At 45.2% G+C, this 24434-nt stretch overlaps 1 protein-coding gene across 1 annotated transcript in view; it reads right to left on the bottom strand.

Annotated features, from left to right (window-relative positions):
* Positions 1-10413: 10413 nt before the first annotated feature.
* LOC143963908 (uncharacterized) overlaps positions 10414-24434 on the bottom strand; it is a 28996-nt gene continuing 14975 nt past the window's right edge. The window contains exons 2-3 of the mRNA XM_077473644.1: positions 12814-12885; positions 10414-12728 (exon numbers count right to left, since the gene is read on the bottom strand). Of these exons, the coding sequence (XP_077329770.1) occupies positions 12451-12728; positions 12814-12885 (350 nt within the window). The 3' untranslated portion in view covers positions 10414-12450. The remainder of the gene's footprint in view (positions 12729-12813; positions 12886-24434) is intronic.

Here is a 24434-nt window from a genome sequence, read left to right as displayed (position 1 = left end):
TTATATTTTCTCGGGCTCTGATTAAATGCCATTCCAAAAACAAAGTTAATAGCATTTACAAATGTATCTAACTGTGGATCTAGCTGCAAAATGGTATCCCCTGGGTACAATTTAATTGCAGACAGAAGCACAGAAAAAAATCAAGCATGTGAAATGCACACTTGCAGAGCTTTTTCTTTCCATAGATTATTTATATAACTGACAGAACAGTGGCGTAACTAGAACCTTCAGGGCCCCGATGCAAGAAACCATGAAGGGCCCCCCTGAACCCCAGCCAGGGCCCTTCCCTCCGAGTCCGGTGGTGGAACTCCAGGGCGTGGTCACAGGTATGACCTTTGTGAGCCCTGTAGGTCCACCACTGGTATCAGTTTTTTTTTTATAATTTTTGTTTAATTTTTAGGTGCCCCATTGGGGGACTGTCCCTAGGCAGGATGGAGTCCCCGTCCCCAGAAGAGATGAGGTCCTTTTCTCCAGGGCAGATGAAGTTACTGCCCCCAGGTGAGAAGGGGTCCCTGTCCCCAGGGGAGGTGGGGGCCCCTGTCCCCACGTGAGAAGGGGACCCTGTCCCCACGTGAGAAGGGGTCCCTGTCCCCAGGGGGAGATGGAGGGGGGTATGTAATGGTGTGTGGGGGATGGGGTCCTCTCACTCACCATGACCAAGCTGTAGGCCGCACACTCATCAATTTTGGCCTGGGCTCCATCCAGTGTGCTGGACGGGTGATCAGCATATCTCCCAGAAAGACCTTTCATCATCTGTGTATGACGGGGGAGGAGAGGGGCTGGCAGACAAGCCTGCAGTGTCCTCCGGGGAGCCGTCTCTCATAGGGCTGCACTGCATCTGTGTGCTTAAAGTTTGTTTACCCGGGAGAAGTATGCAGTGCAGTGTGGGCCAGACTCGGGGGGGGGGGGACTCTGGCTGGGGAGAACAGACATCGGACTGAGCGGCAATACATGGAGCAGGAGAGGGGTACTCTGAGGAGCCGGCTGAGGACACAGGTCATGCGGGGAATGCACAACTAAAGAGCAGCCAGTGCGATAGTCGAGCACGGAGCTCTGCTAGTCACCCTCCAACTCCAGCCACCCATATGCATGGTGCACTGGTACCCCTAGCTGCCTATGCTGCTGCCGGCCATATGTAGAGGGGGCTGCATGGGCCCCCTGCATCACAGGGCCCGGTTGCGGTCGCAACTGCTGCACCCCCTATAGTTACGCCCCTGTGACAGAAGATGAAAGAGAGGAATACTATAGAATGCTAACATCACATCCAAAATGGCGGCACTAAGCAGTCAAAGAGCTACACAGGGGAGGCTTTTACATGTAAATAGCATGCATAAAATATGACAAATATACATATAACCTTAATAATAGGAAGGATTGCTGAAAAGAATGGCCAGGACAGGATCATTTTATATGCAATATCTTCACTTCAGTATACCTTAATTAATTTATAAATTAAATAATGAATGAAATATAAAATGTATTAGTAGGCAATTGTGGAGTTATAAAATGATTTCGCTTCAAGGAGAACTGTTGTATCCAGCTAAATTTAATAAAACAGATGCACCCCTTAAAGCGGAGGTCCACCCTAAAATGGACCTTCCGCTCATTGGAATCCTCCCCCCCTCCGGCGCCACAATTGGCACCTTTCAGGGGGGAGGGGGGTGCAGTTACCTGGATAATCCAGGTAACTGCACCCACTTCCGGGATAGCTCTCTGCGGAAAGGGGCGTAGATTACGCCCCTTTCCGCAAGTGCCCGCCCCCTTCCGCAAGTGCCCCGCTGCCTGCTGGGAAACACACAGATCCCAGAGGCAGCGGGGACCGTCCTTATTGCGCAGCGCTACTCGCGCATGCGCAGTAGGGAACCAGGAAATGAAGCCGAAAGGCTCCATTTCCTGATTCCCATACCCAAGATGGCGGCGGCAGCACCCGAGTACCGATCTAGAGATCGGCTTTGGGTGCCGACATCGCGGGCGCGCTGGACAGGTAAGTGTCACTATTTTAAAAGTCAGCAGCTGCAGTATTTGTAGCTGCTGGCTTTTAAAAAAAAAAAAAAACGCGGAGTCCCAGCGGACTCCTGCTTTAATATAGGTTGCATAAACACACTTCCTCTCTTTTTGCAAATTCTCACAGTTGGAATGTTGACTAAATGCTGTCATGCATGGGGTAAGAATTGTGGCTGACTATAAGCAAATACCACCCTGGTGTCTGCACAGTATTTTTGAAAGGGGACTAGCAGTGGCTTATGGTCTCAAGGGGAGATGGAGCAGCAAGAACTGACACGCTATGGTGTCTGCTCAGGGCCTCTGATAGAAATCATGGGGCCCCGTACAGCCTACCTGACGGGGCCCCCTTCAGCTCCACCCTGGCCCCGCCTCTGGTCCCTCCTTCAGCCCCTCCCCAGACCCCGCTTTGAAACAAAGTGTAGGTTTGTCTACAAGTGATATTTGTTTTTCTCCAGCCAGTTATAGGTTTGATTATCCAAAAGAAATACTGTTTTCAGATGAGAACAGACCTCTTTAATATCTATATGTAATACATAATAAGTATTGGCAGGGTATTGCAGAGTATTGGCAGGGTAAGTATGGCAGAGTATTGGCAGGGTATGTATTGCAGAGTATTGGCAGGGTATAGATTGCAGAGTATTGGCAGGGTATAGATTGCAGAGTATTGGCAGGGTAAGTATTGCAGAGTATTGGCAGGGTATGTATTGCAGAGTATTGGCAGGGTATTTGTTGCAGAGTATTGGCAGGGTAAGTATTGCAGAGTATTGACAGGGTATTTATTGCAGAGTATTGGCAGGGTAAGTATTGCAGGGTATTGGCAGGGTATTTATTGCAGAGTATTGGCAGGGTAAGTATTGCAGAGTATTGGCAGGGTATTTATTGCAGAGTATTGGCAGGGTATTTATTGCAGAGCATTGGCAGGGTAAGTATTGCAGAGTATTGGCAGGGTATTTACTGCAGAGTATTGGCAGGGTAAGTATTGCAGAGTATTGGCAGGGTATTTGTTGCAGAGTATTGGCAGGGTATGTATTGCAGAGTATTGGCAGGGTAACTGCATTAGTAGTAGATGTTGAACTTCAAGCCCTCCCCCCCAAGCAAGCACACCTCACCTGTGTAATCGTTAGCTGCCTTGGCCCCAGCAGAGATCACTTCCTCCCTGTTCTTGAGTGTCCACAATATCTCGATTGCCCGGCCCCTGCTCTCTCTGCTCGCCTCTCACTCTGCTACTTCTTCTCACGCGGAGAGAGAGAGAGAGAAAGGAATATCACTCCGCGGAACTTGTGCAGCTGTGCCAGCATGAGAAGCGGGCGCAGAGGACGCATTTTTCCACGCCCGAAATACAGAAAATAGTCCCTCCTCTGCAGCCGCATATTTAAACGTTAAAAACACCTGGACCTGGGGGTATGCAAGAGATGGGATGATCGGTGGCTGGAGAATAATTTTTTTTTTTTTACATGAAAATTTACTTTGCTGTTCAGGTTGCCCGGGCCCCTGTCACGTACCAGATAAGACCAGAACTGTGTGGACTGCAACAGAGGAAACCCAAACGTGTATAAGTGAAATATGGTTTATTAAAGAAAGTGAATAATATGAATACAACCACACAGTGCAATAAACCAACCAACAAAGACCCCCAAACAACAACAGACAGATATGTACAATAAATGGGAAATGCAAGTACCGTAAACGATAGGCAGGCCAGGGTCATACACAGAGGATCAGCAAATAACAAGGGCAGTCCAGAATCAGAGTCACAAGCCAGGCCAAGGTCATACATGGGGAGATCAGCAAATGGGGTAAGGAACACAGGACAGGGAGAGGATGGATGGATCAGACTGCAGGACAGGGATGATGGTAACAGGTGGGACAGGGTTGGGACCAGGACAGGGAAACAGGATCAGAGCCACGGGTCACAGGTTCAGGGTACAGGAACAGGTTCAGGATCGCAAGCAGCAGGTCAGGGCACAAGGAACAATACCGAGGCAAACATATGACTGCTTGCCAGCTATTTATAGGCCTGTGATTGGCCTCAAGTGACACCTGATTGCAGGAGGTGCTGCCTGCTCCATACTGCCAGGATCCATCCGCTGGTGGACGCCAGTACTGCGGCCCAAAGATGATATAGCATCAGCAGGGAAAAGCTCTCCTGACAGCTCAAAACTGACAGGAGACACCTGCTGGTGGACCTCAGTACTGCACGCCAAGAGACAGATATTATCAGCGGATGGAACATTTCCTGACAGCCCCCCTGCTGGTCAGGCCCAGTACAGCAGGGCCAGTTGTACTGGCCTATCAGCGGCCCTGTGTCTGCTACACAGTCACTTGGTAGTCTCAGTGCTTGTTCAGTGCTTATACAGTGATAGCTGAGTACAGGGTCACTTTACACTATTTTAAAAACGTTATGGCCCGGTCCAGAACAAGTCGGATTTGTACAAGGAAGGGAATCCAGGGATAATGTGACAAAAGCCCTTAATTTGATCCATCATTGTCAACACTCTGGTCTCGAGGGCTTTCTCCTGTCTACCGATGCGGAGAAAGCCTTCGACGGGGTTTCTTGGGACTATCTATTGGCTACATGTTCCTATATAGGCCTGAGGCCTCACATGCTTTCCTAAATTTCCTCCCTATACCAAAACCTAACAGCACAACTTAAAATGAATGGCACCCTGTCAGAGCCTGTTTTTATTAAGAATGGCACTAGACAGGGCTGCCCACTGTCACCCCTCTTATTTATACTATCCTCGGAACCATTTATACACTCAGTCAATAAAACTCCCTCAATCACAGACTTTAATATAGGATCCAACACATATAAAATCACAACCTATGCGGACAACTTATTATTTTTCTTAACTCATCCGCACACCTCTATCCACAATTTACTCCATGCTTTCTCTATTTATGGGTATATTTCTCACCTCAAGATCAACTACACCAAATTGGAGGCTATGAACCTCACGCTTCCCACAAGCGCACTGGCACAACAAAATAATCCTTTTAAATGGGTATCTGGAGCACTTAAATACCTAGGTATAGGGCTCACCCCCCTGCTCAGCAACATTTTCTCACACAACTTTAGACCTATGTTACGCCAGATTGAATTAAACCTTTCTAAGTAGTCCCTTAAATTCTTCTCCTGGTTTGGAAGAGCCGCTATAATTAAAATGGTTATACTCCCGAGGCTACTTTAACTTTTTCACATATTGCCTATCAACATTCCGGCCAGCTTTTTTAAACAGCTACAATCCATACTTTGGAAATTCTTATGGGCTCACAAAAAGCTGCACATAAATTTATGCTTGCTTATGAAGCCAAAAGTCAAAGGAGGATTGGGTTTCCCAAACTTCAAGCTCTACTATTATGCTACACATCTGGCCAGTATTATTGATTGGCATTGCCATGCCGCAAATAAAGACTGGTTGTCTCTGAGGAGAGTTTCTCAAAGACCCCATTAAAATATTCCAGTGGATTCCTTGGCAAAATTACCCCATCACGTACACAACATCCAGTTATTGGAGCTACTATCAAGGTTTTTCACAAGGCCGCCTCACTTTACCAGATCGCCTCCTGACCTGGACCTTTAACCCCTCTATTTAACAATCCAGATTTTCTCCCGGGTATGGACACAAAAGCTTTCTTCCTGGAAGGAAAGTCACCTATCATTCACCTCTCATAGCTTCACACTTTTTAAATGCAGGGCAAATTCTCCCACCAAAGACTTCTTGGCGCTTGTGCGACTCTGCACTCCAGCGCCTTCTGTTTGCTCTATCAGTGGCCCTGAGACAGAGTGGTAAGGGAGGCCTTGCTCATCCATTTAGGATCTTCTACCAGGTACGTGATAGGTATGCCACACCTGTTAAAGTGAGGAAATGGTACCCAATGGCTTTGGACTTGTGCTGGAGATGTGGAGAAGCTAAAAGGGACATGCTGCATATTTGGTGGAACTGAACCTAGATATCCACATATTGGAAAAAAAATTGTGATTTGATCCTACATATCACCGAGACTAAAATTAAGCTCACTCCAGCATGCTGTCTTCTGCATATCTCCAACTTTCCCCTGGGAAGATATAAAAGATCTTTGACAAAACATCTCCTAAATGCTGCAAAAGTGTGGATCCCCAGGTACTGGAAACTTTCAACAACCCTTTCAATTAGAGAATTGGCTCATACATTAAACCACATTTTGGAATTAGAGGAAACACTTGCTATAGCCAATGACTCATCAGATAAATTCCACAAAACATGGTCCACCTGGATCCAGTTTAAATACTCTGATGCTTGTGAAAAGGTGACAACTGGATGAATAGTTCCTATGAACCTGTTGGACCAAATCAATTGGATCTGCTTAAACTTTACAGTCCATGGATTCTGAATACTCTAGCAAAGGTGTTCTGACGACCCTCCTTGGCGGGGGCTCTCTTCTCTTCCTTTTGTTTCTCTCTCTTTCCTCTCTCCCTTCACATCTCCCCCGGGAATCTTTCTCCTTGCCTTCCCCCTTCCCCCCTACCTATTTCCCCATTTACATACAAAAAGCTACTCCCGCACATATGTTGGAAACAGTAGTGATGGACACATGTTCGGTCTGTTAATCTCAAATTGACACAGAATTGACACAGAATATAAGAAGTTTACATGTCTTCATTCTATGTTAATTTCCATACAGTTTGAGTCTGTGTACAGATATACAGTAATTGATAATTATACTGTTATCGTGCGGTTTCTATTGTAACCCTTTTTTTATGCTCAATAAAAACCTTTATTGTTAAAAAAGAAAACTTTATGACCCTTTTTTGTAAAGTTTCATGTGGTCTTTGAAATAGCATCAGGCGTGCCTGGTTACAGTATTTCTAGTGTTTTAATGTTTAATACTATTGCACCAGACTGATCATAGTTGTACCAGTATAGGTTTGAAAGGGGATATGTAATGATATAGAAACGAAGGCTAGACATTGCATAGTCACAGTATGTATATGTTGAGTATTTAGTTATACACCATCAGCAGATTTAAATACTAGACTGACCTTAAAAGATTTATTGAGAGTGTCCTGAGAAACCCATGCCACATGTAGTTATTCGCTTTATATTTACAGTGATGAAGTTTGTGATTCACTGAGAGATATTTGACTTCCACTCCTCTGCACATCTAACATATAGTTTGATATGTGTAATCTCAAACAATAGAAAACAAAAACAGACATTGATTGATCATTTTTTGGCAGAGCAAGGCAATTTTATGTATCAGCTTGCTTATCTAATGTCTGAGATGGAAAATGTGGTTGTATGAGGGCTGCTTGGTGTAAAAATTTAGTTTTCATACATTTACCTCTAGAGTCCTAAAGCTTCATACACACGATCCTATTGTTGGCCAACTGTTCGTCTGATTTTTGTCCAAAGGGCATGTGCCTGGATCTTGTCTTGCATACTAATGGTACACAATTGTCGGCCAACAAACATAGTGACATACTAGACATACTACGAGACTATAAAGAGGAAGTTAATAGAAGTTTGGTGAGTGTTAATTCGCGCTTTTCAGTTCATACTTTTCAGTTTGTTTCTGAACGACCGTTCCTCAACCAGCCATGTTGCGTAATCGAAGGAGAGAACGTGTTATTATTGGAATTAGAGTTATTACTTTGACCCAAGACCAGACCAGAAACAGGAGGAGGAGGAGTTCTCGGACCAAAAATTGGTTGCTTAATCGTGACCAATTATGTCATATGCCATTGCTGCGGGGGTTCCAGGAGAATAATCCAGATGAGTTTTGGAATTATCTCCTAATGACGGACACCTGCTTTCATCAACTCTTGGCATTGGTGACCCCCTATATTAAGAAGCAGGACACATGCATGGGGCTTTCCAAATCCCTCCCCTAGCAAAGGCTCATAGCCACCTTGTGGTACTTGGTGATGGAAAGTAGTCTCCAGGACCTCAAGTTTACGACTGCGATCTCTTGTCAAAACATCTACCCATTACCTCCCTCACACCCTACAATTTGTCGAATGGTCCACCAGAGGGGTTAAGGAATCAGATAAGTTGACCTTCCACTTTTGTCTTTAAATATTCTTTTAAGTTTTTTCCTTATGTTGGCATTTTTGTGTCAAATCTGCCTGTAATGTTATGTGCAGGAATAGTAATTTTTTTTTTTTTAATCCACAGTTTCCTTCCAACCCAGGACGTTACAGCCCTGTTACAGCATCAGTGGGATTTTCCCAAGTGTAGTGGTGCTATTGATGGCAAGCATGTCCGGATTGTCCCACCACCCAACTCTGGCTCATATTATTTTAATTATAAGGGCTTTTGCAGCATAGTCATGCTAGCTGTACTGTCTGCCAATTATGAGTTTTTGTATCTGGATGTTGGGACGCAACTCTGATGGAGGAGTGATTATGCAGAGTTATACAAGCGGCTCCAGAAAGGCACCCTAAATTTTAGTTTTTGTTGCAGATGAGGCCTTTGCTCTGGGGGAATGTCTGGTGAAGCCGTTTTCCTATGAGGAACCTCACCCTAGAGCAGAGAATATTCAATTACAGGCTCTCTCGTGCCAGAAGGGTGGATGCTTTTGCATCCTATCGAGTTGTTTCCGGCTGTTTTTTTACTCCAATTAAACCTTGCACTCTACAAAACAAACCATGTGGTCTTGTGCTGCTGTAGCCTACATAATTGTTTAAGGAGGAATGCTACCAGCTACCTAGGCTCACTGCCAAGTGATGTGGACCCTGCAGTGGCAGGCCCAGCTGAAGAGGCTGCAGCTCGTTCATCTGTGGGCGTGCTGACAGCTATTGAAAATGCCCGTGCTGGATTACCCTCACAAACTGCCCGAGATTTACGGCAGAAATACCTTGATTACAATGTGGGTAGAGTGACAGTGGCTTGGCAGCAAATTGTAGCTGATCATGTCAATTTTTTTTTTGAGATCATAAACTCATCTTTCATTTGAACTACTGTTGTCTGTGTTTTTTTATTTGTCTAATATGTTCACAAATGGGCTTTATTTTGTCCACTTGCTATAATAGTGCAAATGTACTTTATTTGCTACATGAGGTGACAATTTCTTCTTCAGATAACTATTATGATGTGCTGTGGGTCTGCATTTAAGAGCACATTGTCACTGTAACTACAAAAACTTAACAAATACACTGGTATTGAGCATTGAAATAAGAAGCCACACATTGTGCTTTGAGTAAAATATTTTTTACTAAACAATCACATGTGCGTTTTAGGTTTTTAAAACAAACCAACATCTTGGTGTTTAACATGTATGTTTTGCATTATTTCTCCTTTTTTGTGGCTAAACAGGCATGTTCTAAAACATTAGATACACATCCCAAACTCAGGAACTTACAAAGTTTGAGTTTGGTAAAGTGAAGGCCAGAAGAGATATTAGTATCCCAAGACTGTGTGGATGTTGCCTTCCTCAGATGGGGTGATTTCACCCCTCTGAAAGCCAAAATTTGAAGCCACGTACACGTAGAGGCATAACAATTATATTTTCCTTATGATTCCATGCCGAAAAATGTGTGTAGTTACAAACATCACAGTGTTTCAACATGTTCTATTTCCTATCACGGGGTATCAATGGACATGTTTCTGGAGTGCAGCCCCTTCCTCTGAGCTACTTTAGTTATGTGCAAGGGGTTGTACCCCCAAAACGCATCCATTGATACACAGTGATGGTAGATAGATGTTGACACACTGTATGTTTTGGTGCTTTTTGGAAACTATATGTATGGAAATAGACATATTTTAGGGCCCAATTTGGGGACGCCTTCAAATTTGGGGTTTTATATTCTTAAAAGCACAGAAATATTACAATTCACATTAGTTAGGGCAGTGTTTCGAAACTCTCCTCCTCAAGATGCAAACCCAGGTCATGTTTTCTATACTTGTATAATTTGGCACAGGTGATGTTGTCATTTTCACTGTTAGTTATTTGCACAGTCATTTTTAGACTGAGGAAAATACAGAAAACATGACCTGGTGGTGCACCTAGAGGAGTGGAGTGGAGAAACACTGAGTTCTGTCAGTAAGCTTTGTTAAGGCTAATTTGCCTACCTCACATATATACTTACCTATACATAAAATAAGTGATTAAAAACCTTTTATCTATATGAATCAAACCATGAAATTAAGAACGAATGATACCTGTGCGAAAAGGATAACAATCTAATTTATTTAAACATACTATAGTACTGAAAAGAAGCGTTAGAGATTACCCCATATAATGTGGAGGATACAACCTTAAAAACAATGATGTTACCAAATATTGCTAGAATGGTCATACACATCCTTTCAAGAGATTAATATTATATTAAGGCAAAGTCCTATGGTAGAAAGAGTTACAGAAACGAAAAGAGACATAATTATCTAGACTTCTAAGTTACCATTTTTGCAGGGGGGGGGGGGGGGGCACACCTGGATGACGAGAGATAAGGAAAATACATTACACAGGAATCTTACATGTCCAGTTCATGAGAGCTTAAGGGAGAGAGAGATTTAGCATCTCTAGGGATATTGTTTTTATGTGGTTAGAAAACCTCATGCCTACCCATCAGAACTCAGGGTCACCTCATTGGTTCAAAGTTGCCTCCAATTCTGATTGGTTATAGTTTCAAGCCCAGTTAAGCATCGAATTTCCGGTGCCTTTCTGTCTATATATGTTGAGCAACTTCCTTTGACCCCCAACCTTGCCAGTTCCAATATTAGACCTGTTTAACCACTTGCAGACCGGACCATTTTGCTGGTCAAAGACCAGACCACTTTTTGCGATTCGGCACTGCGTCGCTTTAACTGACAATTGCGCGGTCATGCGACGTGGCTCCCAAACAAAATTTACGTCCTTTTTTTCCCACAAATAGAGCTTTCTTTTGGCGGTATTTGATCACCCCTGCGGTTTTTATTTTTTGCGCTATAAACAAAAATAGAGCGACAATTTTGAAAAAAACACATTATTTTTTACTTTTTGTTATAATAAATATCCCCCAAAAATATATAAAAAAACATTTTTTTCCCTCAGTTTAGGCCAATACGTATTCTTCTACATATTTTTGGTAAAAAAAATCGCAATAAGCGATTATTGATTGGTTTGCGCAAAAGTTATAGCGTTTACAAAATGGGGATAGTTTTATAGCATTTTTATTAATAATTTTTTATTATTATTTTTTTTACTACTAATGGCGGCGATCAGCGATTTTTATTGTGACTGCGACATTGTGGGGGACCCATCGGACATTTTTGACAAATTTTTGGGACCATTGTCATTTATACAGTAATCACTGCTATATAAATGCAGTGATTCCTGTGTAAATGACACTGGCAGTGAAGGGGTTAACCAGTGGGTGGCAGTGTAGGGGTTAAGTGTTCCTAGGGGTGTGTTACTAACTGTGGGGGGGTTAAGCTTTCATTTAGTGAACACTGATCTCTGCTCCAATCACATGGAGCAGAGATCAGCGTCACTAGTTGCTAGGCAGAATGGAGAAATGCTGTTTACTCGGCATTTCCTCCATTCGGCCGCTCCGTGAGACGATCGCGGGGATGCCCGCGGCGATCGAGTCCGCGGGTCCCGCGACCGGTCTCATGGGGGTCCCGACCAGCGCAGGAGCGCGCCGCCTGTACGCCAATATGCCTGCCCGTGCCATTCTGTCGACGTACATCGTCGTGCGCTGGTCGGGAAGTGGTTAATTACCTCTTGATTTACGACCGTCAGCCCTCTTTGATACAACAAAATTAGCATTTCAAGGACTTGTGGCACCTCAATGTCTGCCCCTCGTCCCAAAGAACAATAGAACAACTTATTTACTTTGCAAAAAACACACCAAAAGATGTATATATATATACACATATATACATATTTAACGAGGCATGGAAATTTAATTAGAAAGTCCTCACAATGGTTTAAAGCTCCTTGCTATAAATATTATATTTCAAAATCTCCACCACAGCTTCCAGGTCCTAAAAATATGTTAAATATTAAAGGGCAAACAGGAGCCAACAAGTGGAACAATAAACTTCAGACCAGGCCAGTGGAAATTTTAATTTGGCAAGCATGTCCACAAAATCTCAGATCCTTCGCTGTAGAGCAGTGGCAACCTCCTTGATTTGCTCCAGATCCTTCAAACAATGCAACATATCTGCACTCATTCTGCCAATAGTACGTCGTGGAAGATCATGACCTAGTAAGAAGATTAAAAAGTATTAAGGGAATGATGGTCAAGTGGCTGAGGCCCTACATATTGATTTATGGTCAAGTTACTAGTCAAATTTAGGAAATACTTACCTACCCAGTCGATTGTTGGTTGCAACCTGCTTGCTCTTCAGACACCTACACTACTAGGAATGTACACACTGCAACTACTCTGTAATCTTGGCCCTGGTGCCTGGGTCTCCAAAACTCGGGTACCTAGCAACACTGCCAGCTCCTTCCACCTCTTCCTTCTCCATGCTAATGTTAAGGCACTACATACTTTGCTAATGTGTGGAGTGAGTGTTTTGTTTGGACATCAAAACACTGTACATGTATACACATTTGCGGGCAGATTCCAAGAATACTTGCACAAAGAAGAGGCTCCCGAATACTTTCTTCCTCTTCTGGGTCACTTTGGCCCTCAGTGTGACTCATGTCAGGGGATTTAACGTCCACAATGGCAAGGTCTGTGCTTGGTCCAGGAGTCAGATCCCATGGCTTCAAACAAACATCCTGGATGAGCTCACCACACTCAGTTTCCTCTAAAAAGAAACAATACATCATTCATTAAGCCACTCCAAGTCCCATCCATTTCTAACATCCCTTTTGCTACATTAGTTGACCAACCTTGCACTTGGTCTGATGTCAATGTTTGCTCCTGACTAGTGAACTCCACCATGCTGTACTCTGGTTTTTGTTCTGTGAAAAATGCGTAGAAAAGGGAAGGTGATATAATTTTCCAGAGATCAAACACTTGACAAGTGCCAACACTGAAAAAGTCCTGCAGTTGCCCCCCACCCCTCTTATCTCTTATATATGATGACCATCCTAGCAGACGTGACTCTGTGTGACTGGGAGCCCCGGGGGTCTCTTTTCTACCCATGTATACACTGCCAAGGCTGCATTAATGGGCACTGATGAGCCAGCAACCAGAAAGTGTTCTTTACCCCTTAAATTCTGCCCTAAGCCCATGGCTTTTGGCCCACCTAGAAACACCCATTTCAGTGGCTAAATTAGTGTGTTTGAAGTTGGCACTTATGTTTTTGGGGGGAAGATATCCTTGTTGCCTCCCCTGTTGGGGCCTGAGGGAGAGTAGCCTCCCTTCGTCCCCAAAAAGCCCCAGGTTTCGTATTGCTCATTGACAATTATGGGGTTGGCCGGGAACTCTGGGCTATATAAGGCTGGCCTGCCCTGGGGCCGCTTTGCAGGGCTGATCCTGGGTGGGTGCATGGGCTGCCTCTGAAGGGATGGGGGACGAGCACTGCCAGATTACAGAGTGAGTATCTCTTGCTTACCCGGAGCAGCCGCACTGTCATACGAAGTCCTGCCTCCTGGCCGACTCCTATGATGGACGTCACACTGGTTCAATGCCGGGACGTGTGACGTCCATCATAGCAGCCGGTACAAGAGGCAGGACTTAGTGTGACAGCGGCTGTGCCATGTAAGTGGGAGATCTTCACTCTGTGTAAACCGGTGGCTCTCCTATCCCCTGGCAGGGCTGCGCTGATGGTCACTGGCAAGGCTGCACTGATGGGAACTGGTGAGGCTGAGCTAATGGGCACTGATCAGGCTGTAATGATGGGCACAGGTAAGACTGAGCTGATAAGCACTGAGGAGGCTACATTGATGAGCACTGGCAAGGCTGAGCTGATGTGCACAGGTAAGGCTGAATTGATGGGCACGGGTAAGGCTGCACTGATGGGCACTGATTAGGCTGCATTGATGGGTACTGATGAGGTTGCACTAATGGGCACTAGTGAGGCTGAATTTATGGGCACTAGTGAAGCTGCATTGATGGGCATTGGTGAGGCTGCATTGATGGGCACAGGTGAGGCTGCATTGATGGGCATTGGTGAGGGTGCATTGATGGACACTGGTGAGGCTGTATTGATGGGCACAGGTGAGGCTGCATTGATGGGCACAGGTGAGGCTGCACTGATGGGCACAGGTGAGGCTGCATTGACGGGCACAGGTGAGGCTGCATTTATGGACAGGTTGCATTGATGGGCACCGATGAGGCTGCACTAATGGGTGCTGGTGAGGCTGCCATAATGGGCACTGTTGAGGTTACATTGATGGGCACTGATCAGGCTGCACTGATGGGCACTGGTGAAGCTGCATTGATGGGCACTAGTGAGACTGCATTGATGGGCACTGGTGAGATTGCATTGATGGGCACTGGTGAGGCTGAGCTGATGGGCACTGATCAGGCTGCACTGAGAGATCCTTCAAACAATGCAACATATCTGCACTCATTCTGCCAACAGTGCGTCGTGGAAGATCATGACCTAGTAAGAAGATTAAAAAGTATTAAGGGAATGATGGTCAAGTGGCTAAGGCCCTACATATTGAGTTATGGTCAAGTTACTAGTCAAATTCAGGAAATACTTACCTACCCAGTCGATTGTTGGTTGCAACCTGCTTGCTCTTCAGACACCTACACTACTAGGAATATACACACTTCAACTACTCTGTAGTCTTGGCCCTGGTGCCTGGGTCTCCAAAACTCGGGTACCTAGCAACACTGCCAGCTCCTTCCACCTCTTCCTTCTCCATGGGCACCGATGAGGCTGCACTGATAGGTGCTGGTGAGGCTGCCATTAAGAGCACTGTTGAGGCTGCACTGATGGGCACTGGTGAGGCTGCATTGATGGGCACTGATCAGGCTGCACTGATGGGCACTATTGAGGCTGCATTGATGGGCACTAGTGAGACTGCATTGATGGGCACTAGTGAGGTTGCATGTGATGGGCATTGGTGAGACTGAGCTGATGGGCACTGATCAGGCTGAATTAATGGGCACTTATGAGGTGCATTGATGGGCATTGGTAGACTGCATTGATGGGCACCGCGGAGGCTGCATTGATGGGCATCGGTGAGGCTGCATTGATGGGCACTGGTTAGGCTGCATTAATAGGCACTGGTTAGGCTGCATTGATGGGCACTGAGGCTGAACTAATGGGCACTGATGAGGTTGCATGATCTGGGACTGATGAGGTTGCATTGATGGGCACTGATGAGGCTGAGCTGGTGAGCACTGCTTTAAAATGCATGGTTTTCCCTTCTATGAACAATAAAATAATGACATTTTGCTGTTGGGCTGGTATAATAATGCTAAGGGGCTGGTATGAAATTATTTCCAGGGCTGTTTTTTATTCCCGCTCTGGCCCCAGGCAGTTCCCAGAACAAGGATAGCAGAAACCAAATGAATAAATAAATTATTGGGGGGGGGGGGCAGTTACACCAGCTTTAGTGTAGCTTCTGGATCTGTTTTAAAGCCCTCCCCTCCACATCTGCTGTTTTGTGGTTTGCTGCCTGTGGGACAGAACAACAGCAGCACACACTTCAAAGCCAGCGTAAGTAAGCCCTCAGCCCAGACTCAGTGTGCTGTCACTGAGGCTTGCCGGACAGCACTGGAACAGGCTGCAGCCCAGCCCAGCCAGGCAGCAACCAGCAAGTGAGTCTAACCACCCCCTCCCCCATGATGCTGTGCTTGGGTTGAACTTACTTTAAAATGTGGGAGGGGTTATCAAAACCAAACCAAGCCAATTAATGTATTTGCTTTTACGAGGCCAACCGGAAAACACAGAAATTCTTAAAATGGCAACCCCATTTTTGTGTGACCCCATAATAAAGTGCAGAGACTATGTAACACTAGGAAAATTCAATGAAGACCTCATTGTATTGTTTTTTGGTAGGTGTAATTCATTATGAATGAACTAGGGAGGGAAGCAGGTGCAAAAAAGCACAAGTGCACTAATAATGTACTTGTCTCTCCCCCAGGGCAAAGTGACAGAATCTCTTAAAAGTCTAATTATCCACTTCACCTACCTAAGCAGTGTACCTAGGAGGAGTTCACACTCACCGCATACGCAGAAACACCGGGAACTGTCAATTGCAGAGTCTTTGTCACTATGCCCTGAATGAACAAAGTTACAGAGTCTCTTTAAATTATTTTTGGCAATGAACTACAGGCCAATTCTTGAACCCATTGTTTACCAAAGTACATTAATAAACTTCCTGGTATTCAAGGGGTTAAAACAATCTCACGGCTGCTGCTGCTGCAACCTTGAGTACTGAATTTTTTAGGGCTGTGGAAATTAAAGATGAATTCCTATTTAAAAAAAAGTTAATTTTTTCCAAAAAAGTCTGCTTGTAAGGCCACGGCGCAAATATGATGTGACAAAAAGTATGGCAATGACTGCCATTTTATTCACTAGGGTGTTAGAAAAATATATATATAATGTTTGGGGGTAATTTTCTAGCAAAACAAATGATTTTAACTTTTTTTTTTTATTTTTAAACGTTCTGTAGTGCAAATCTGCAAAATGCAAAAAGCACTAAAAATGCATAGGTGTGAATCAAGCCTAACTTCCTGTTTACACTTCCCTATGGAAATGGAACGGAAGGTAAGGCCTAGTTCACACTTATGCAGGTTGCAGTTTTCATATTCCATGTGCAGTTTGCATTTTTCAATACACATTTTTAATCCATTAAAGTCTATGGAACCAAAAACCAGAAAAAAGTCCCTGCCCTTTCCATAAAATGCACAGATGTGAACTGCATCCATAGGAAACCATGTTAAATGGACTGTAGTGTGTTTCTGTAAAACTGAAAATGCATAAAACGCACAAAAAAATGCATAGGTGTGTGTGAACCAGGTCTAAATCCCCAATGGGACACAATCAGCAAAAAAAAAAAAAAAAACACAGTACCTTCCTTTACTCTATCCAAAAATTAAAAAAAAATATATTTTTTATAAATGACCATAATCTTACACGGAGAGATTTTGGGAAGTAAAATTGAATTAGAGAATATAGGGCTAAGCAAAATGAACCTTCCCAAAACAGAAGGCATTTGATTACAAATCTCAGACATAAGCAGTTTATTTCTCATTTTAGGATAAAAGAAAAGGAATGGCTCTTCACACTTTCCTAAAACACAGGTTAACCTTTCTTGAAAAAAGTGTTTAAGGTGGAGATTTACCTCAAAGTCCATGAGTAGTTAAATTTACCTAACATACTGGTTCAAGGTTCAGATTCCACAAAGTCTTAGATCTGTTTTCTTTGATGATGCAATGTGGGACATTCTTATGAAGAACCCTTGAGGCTATTTAAAGCGGATCTACACTGCATGTGAGCACCACAAACTAAAAACTTTATTTTAATAATTTTTAATATTCAACGCAAACTCACCCGTCCATCCATGTCCCCATGCTTTATTTTGCTGAGACATCACTTTAAAAAACACTGCATTTCTGCCCGTGGCCATCTTAAGTAAGGACCAATGGTGGCCCGTCCAATACAGAGCGCAGGGGCGCCGCTCCCCTAATCCATGTGTCCGGCCCCTAATCTACATGCAGGACGCAGGACACATGGATTCCAATGGGATTTTTTTTTTTTTAGAAGCACGTGATTAACCGCTTTCCGACCGCCTCACGCAGATATACTGCGGCTAAAGGGCACGTACAGGCAAACTAACGTACCTGTACATTGCCCCTTAAGAGGCAGCCTGCGGGCGTGCGTGCGCCCGTGACAAGCCCCGCGAGTTGGGTCGAGGGTCCCGCCGGCTCGATGTCTGCAGGGATACCTGCGATCGTCTCACGGAGAGGAAGAACAGGGAGATGCTAATGTAAACAAGCATCTCCCCATTCTGCCTAGTGACAGTGTCACTGATCTGTGCTCCCTGTGATCAGGAGAAGAGATCAGTGACGTGTCACACGTAGCCATGCCCCCCCCCCCCCACAGTTAGAATCACTCCCCAGGACATACTTAAACCCCTACACTGGGAATAAGTGCACTTGTATAGCACTGATTGCTGTATAAATGACAATGGTCCTAAAAATGTGTCAAAAATGTCTGATGTGTCCGCCATAATGTTGCAGTCACGATAAAAATCACTGATTGCTACTAGTATAAAAAAAACTATTAATAAAAATGCCATAAACTATCCCCTATTTTGTAAACGCTATAACTTTTGTGTAGTGATGCACCGAAATTTCGGCCGCCGAAACATATCGGCCGAAAATGCCCTTTTCGCCAATTTGCCGAAAGAGAAAAACGGCCAATAATGGAGCCGAAAATGGGGCGTGGCCTGGGTGGGGGCGGGGCTCCGCCCTCCGCCCCTGGTGAAGCCCATCATGGGAGGGGTATAGCGCAGGAGAGCCGCCTCCGCCGCCTGCTTGATCACAGCACCGGGAACATCACAGCTTTCATTTCAATAGCTGTGTGTTCCCGGCCGCGCGCCATCACACACAGCCCCTCCCCCTTGTCCGGGCACTTAGATAGACAGATCATCCGCAGGATTGGACAGATGATCTGTCTATCAAAGTGCCCGGACAAGGGGGAGGGGCTGTGTGTGACGGCGCGCGGCCGGGAACACACAGCTATTGAAATGATGTTCCCGGAGCTGTGATCAAACAGGCAGCGGAGGCGGCTCTCTTCCCTGCACAGGCTGGCTGCAAAATGACACACTGGCTGCAATGGGACACACTGGCTGCAATGGGGCACACTGGCTGCAATGGGGCACACTGGCTGCAATGGGGCACACTGGCTGCAATGGGGCACAGGCACACTGGCTGCAATGGGGCACAGGCACATTGGCTGCAATGGGGGACACTGGCCTGCAATGGGGGATGCCTCCTGTACCACGTCCTCTGTCTCTGACCATCTCCTGTACCATGTCCCCAGTCTGACCATCTTCTGTACCATGTCCCCAGTCTCTGACCATCTCCTGTACCGTGTCCCCAGTCTCTGACCACCTCCTGTACCATGCATGCAGTCTCTGACCACCTCCTGTACCATGCATGCAGTCTCTGACCACCTCCTGTACCATGCCGCCAGTCTCTGACCACCTCCTGTACCATGTCGCCAGTCTCTGACCACCTCCTGTACCATGTCGCCAGTCTCTGACCACCTCCTGTACCATGTCGCCAGTCTCTGACCACCTCCTGTACCAAGTCCCCAGTCTCTGACCACCTCCTGTACCATGTCCCCAGTCTCTGACCACCTCCTGTACCATGTCCCCAGTCTTTGACCACCTCCTGTACCATGTCCCCAGTCTCTGACCACCTCCTGTACCATGTCCCCAGTCTCTGACCACCTCCTGTACCATGTCCCCAGTCTCTGACCACCTCCTGTACCATGTCCCCAGTCTCTGACCACCTCCTGTACCATGTCCCCAGTCTCTGACCACCTCCTGTACCATGTCCCCAGTCTCTGACCACCTCCTGTACCATGTCTCCAGTCTCTGACCACCTCCTGTACCATGTCCCCAGTATCTGACCACCTCCTGTACCATGTCCCCAGTCTCTGACCACCTCCTGTATAAAAATATTTTTTAAAAATAGTCATTTTCGGTATCGGTGCTGTTCCGGTATCGGTTTCGGTTTTCGGCCTAGTGTATTTTTCATTTTCGGTATCAGTTTCGGCACCAAAAAACCCATTCGGTGCATCCCTACTTTTGTGCAAACCAATCAATAAACGCTTATTGCGATTTTTTTTAACAAAAATATGTAGAAGAAAATGTATCAACCTAAACTAAAAAAATATTTTTTTATATATTTTTGGGGGATATTTATTATAGCAAAATGTAAAAAATAATGCTTTTTTTTTCAAAATTGTCGTTCTTTTTTTGTTTATAGCACAAAAAATAAAAACCGCAGGGCCGATCAAATACCACCAAAAGTAAGCTCTATTTGTGGGGGAAAAAAATCATCACTTTTGTTTGGGAGTAACGTCGCACGACTGCGCAATTGTCAGTTAAAGCGATGCAGTGCCAAATTGCAAAAAGTGCTCTGGTCTTTGGCCAGCAAAATGGTCCGGGGCTTAAGTGGTTAAGGTAAGAGGCTCTAATAGGCTTCAAAAAAGGGTGGGCTTGGGGGCAGAGCACTGCGCCCCGAGCAAGCCCACCCAGTTGTGTGATAATAGTGAAAATAAATTTGCTATTGTCTTCCTGATTCTCCTCCCATCCATTTAGGAAGTGCATCCTGAGATCCGTCATGCGGTTGGCCGAGAGAAGAAGTGATCCTATTGGATGCCAAAGAGGAGGAGGGAGGAAACACAGGGGAAGCCACCGTGAAACCCACCGTGAAACCCAGAAGGAGGAGACGCAGGGTGAAGCCGCCGCCCAGAGGAGGTGCTGTCCGGGACCTAGATGAGGTAAGTGTGGAGTTGGTGACCGACTGACTGGGGGGGGGGGGGGAGTGCCTGTGACCCGACCTACTGCCTGACAAGGGGAGGCTGGCGGGGTGTAGCGGAGGGTGGATTGTTTGCCGTCCCTCAAAAAAAAAATACTACCAGCTGTCTGGTAAGGACAGATGATTCATGTAGTATTTACTTCCTGGAATCCATCTACCTTTAGCTCATGTATGTAGGCAGGAGGGTGTGCTTAGCTGAGAAAACCCCTCCTCCCATCCTGAAGACTCTTGGGATGTATGACATCATTTTCCTAGGCATGGAAGGAAGGAAGTAGCCAAAGAAATGTAAAACAAAGTTTAATACAAGTGAATTTAATATATCTTCCTATCTCTTTAGTAATGCTAGCAGCTTAAGGATTACAAATAATGTTGCTTGAGAGAGTGACGCTCCTCTTTAAGGCCTCTTGCACACTGCAGCTTGAATTGCTCAGTATAGCTTATTTTTTTACTGAGCTAAAATAGAGCCTATTAATTGTAATGTGCCTATGCACACAGGCGCGTAAACAAGCACCGTGTATTCTTCAGTAAAAAAAAAAAATAGAAAAATCTGCATTTTTGGCAGTAATTTACACCTCATGAATACACGTTTGCGTGCAAATGCAGACATATTTGTCCATAGACATTGTCAATCTGAGAACAAGTTTCCAGATATGCGTGAAAATACATTTAAAAAAAAGTCTGAAAAAGTATATGCTCAAACAGGAGTATTGTGTGCAAGAGGCCCAAACGTGGCAAAACTGACATTTTTAAACATCGGTTACTATCTGTCAAGTTAAATCGTTCAGGAAAGGTTTTAAAACATCCCGTGTACATTAAGCCTTAAAGTTTAACTCATGCAAAAACATTTTTATTTACAGTACTGTGCAAAAGTTTGAGGCAGGTGTGAAGAAATGCTGTACAGCAAGAACGCTTTCAAAAACATAGATTTTAATTGTTTATTTTTATCGATTTACAAAATGCAAAATGAGCGAACAGAAGAGAAATCAAACTCAAATAAATTTTTGGTGTGACTAACCTATGGCTTCAAACCAGCATCAGTTTTTACACTTGCACACTTTGCACAAAGTCAGAGATTTTGTAGCAATATATGTCATCACAATTCGTGTAAGTAAATGTGTGGAGATCTTCACAAAGTAATGCCGCGCACACACGATCGGACTTTGCAAATGCAAAACTTCGTCGGCATTTCCGACGGAAAAATCTAGAACAGGCTCTCAATCTAAAGTCCATTGGAAATGCCGACAGAAAAAGTTTGATGGGGCATACACACGGTCGGAAAATCCAATGAAATGCTCCCATCGGACTTTTTCCATCGGATATTCCAGTGGTGTGTACGCGGCATAAGTGTACAAACTTCAAATCATACGGATTAACATGAGTGGGCTAGAAATCACGGAATTCCAAAATGGAAATGAATATATGATTTTACATTTTGACCATAGATACACTTTAAGCCCCAAAAATTATTTTCTCGCGTTGCATTTGTTGAACACATCAGAAACACATTGACGTGTTTTTGATGCTATTGTAAGCACATTACTTTTTCATTTTGTTCATAAAAAAAAAAAAGGCAAAAAATATATATATATAAGATAGAGTATATACTGTATGCATTGAACTTGCATCACGGGCACCTAAATGGCTCTGAAAAGTCATAAGCAGCATAGCATAGCTTGTCATGCCATAGCATTTTATACCCAAAGAAGAAGAATTCCTAATTAAAGATGTGTATAAAATAATTTTTTTACACTGTAACTGGGCATTAATTTAACGGCATGTGAATCACTGATAACATATATTTCATTAATCAGGTCCATGGATTTAAACATTCTCTAAATAGTACAAGGTTTTTCTAAAGCACGTCTATTATATGAATACAAAATATAAATATTTATTAACTTCTTGAATTCTGAGATAAGATAAGAAACTTGAGCATGGTATTCCTAAGCAAGCCGCCACTCCATGCCATGGAACCTTTGGTAAATGCAGGATGTCAAGTGCCATGTTAACAGGGCCAATGAAACTTAATATGCTTAGTAAATATTTATTAGCCTAACATAAACCCAGGACACTTACAAAATAAATAATTTAGAGTTCTGCTATAGTGATGGACGAACTTCCGACGGGACGTTTCGCGAACGCGAAACGCGAACGGGCACAAACGTTCGCGAAAACGACCGTTCGCCGCGGGCTCCATTGACTTCAATGGGAGGCGAATTTCGCAAACCTTTAGGTCGAATTTGCGGCCACGGGGTAATTATTAGGGGGTAGCACGCAGTCCCACCACCTGGACAATAGCATAATACATGTATGAGGTGAATTTGGGATCGATAACTACAAGCATTTTTTTTTTATTTGGGAAATTGTTCTGACAATTCAGGACTATGGAGCTAATGAAGGCAATGGAGGAGAGGGAAGGTCAGGGACCAGGGTAGGCAAACAAGAGGGTGCAGGAGATACAGAGCACTGACAGCAGCACCGTAATACAGAGCACTGACATCAGCACCGTGACATACAGCGCTGACAGCAGCTCCGTGACATACAGCGCTGACAGCAGCTCCGTGACATACAGCGCTGACAGCAGCTCCGTGACATACAGCGCTGACAGCAGCTCCGTGACATACAGCGCTGACAGCAGCTCCGTGACATACAGCGCTGACAGCAGCACCGTGACATACAGCGCTGACAGCAGCTCCGTGACATACAGCGCTGACAGCAGCTCCGTGACATACAGCGCTGACAGCAGCTCCGTGACATACAGCACTGACAGCAGCTCCGTGACATACAGCGCTGACAGCAGCTCCGTGACATACAGCGCTGACAGCAGCACCGTGACATACAGCGCTGACAGCAGCTCCGTGACATACAGCGCTGACAGCAGCTCCGTGACATACAGCGCTGACAGCAGCTCCGTGACATACAGCACTGACAGCAGCTCCGTGACATACAGCGCTGACAGCAGCTCCGTGACATACAGCGCTGACAGCAGCACCGTGACATACAGCGCTGACAGCAGCTCCGTGACATACAGCGCTGACAGCAGCTCCGTGACATACAGCGCTGACAGCAGCTCCGTGACATACAGCGCTGACAGCAGCTCCGTGACATACAGCGCTGACAGCAGCTCCGTGACATACAGCGCTGACAGCAGCTCCGTGACATACAGCGCTGACAGCAGCTCCGTGACATACAGCGCTGACAGCAGCTCCGTGACATACAGCGCTGACAGCAGCACCGTAAGCAGCCCCAGGAGGAAGTCAGCACAGCACAGGGATGGTGTGATCCCCTCATAATAAGAACCCCCAGGAGGAAGTCAGCACAGCACAGGGATGGTGGGAGCCCCTCATAATAAGAACCCCCAGGAGGAAGTCAGCACAGCACAGGGATGGTGGGAGCCCCTCATAATAAGAACACCCAGGAGGAAGTCAGCACAGCACAGGGATGGTGGGAACCCCTCATAATAAGCAGCCCCAGTAGAAATATGACACCGCTCAACCTCTTCAAAGAGGAGGGTAGGGGCATATAGTACGGTGTGCTTTTTTGGGTCAGGGAAGTGAGCCAAATGAATTAAGAAGGTCTGTGTGCTTGATTCCAAAAATTGTTTATAGACATATACATGGTCTACTGATCACATGTGTTGAATTCCTCCGAGATCCATGCCTCATTCATTTTTAGAAATGTGAGGTAGTTAACACTGTCGTGAGCTAGGCGAGTACGCTTATCGGTCACAATCCCCCCTGCTGCGCTGAACGTCCTTTCGGACAGGACACTGGATGAGGGGCAAGCCAACAGTTCGATTGCAAATTGGGCAAGCTCTGGCCAGAGGTCAAGCCTGCCCACCCAGTAGTCTAGGGGTTCATCACTCCTCAGAGCGTCCACATCGGCCGTTAACCCAATGTAGTCGGACACCTGACGGTCTAGGCGTTCCCTGATGCTGGATCCGGATGACACCTGTCGATGGGTCGGCTGAAAGAATGACCTCATATCCGAAGTCACCAACACATCTTCAAACCGGCCTCTTCTTGCAGGCGCTGTTGGATTGGTACCCGCA

Source organism: Lithobates pipiens, unplaced genomic scaffold (genome assembly GCF_037356315.1).
Source record: "Lithobates pipiens isolate NorthernLeopardFrog02 unplaced genomic scaffold, aLitPip1_a1.2 Scaffold_8, whole genome shotgun sequence".
Classification (NCBI taxonomy): Eukaryota; Metazoa; Chordata; class Amphibia; order Anura; family Ranidae; genus Lithobates; species Lithobates pipiens.
Note: the sequence above shows the minus strand (reverse complement) of the source record. Positions and strands in the feature narration are given on the sequence as shown.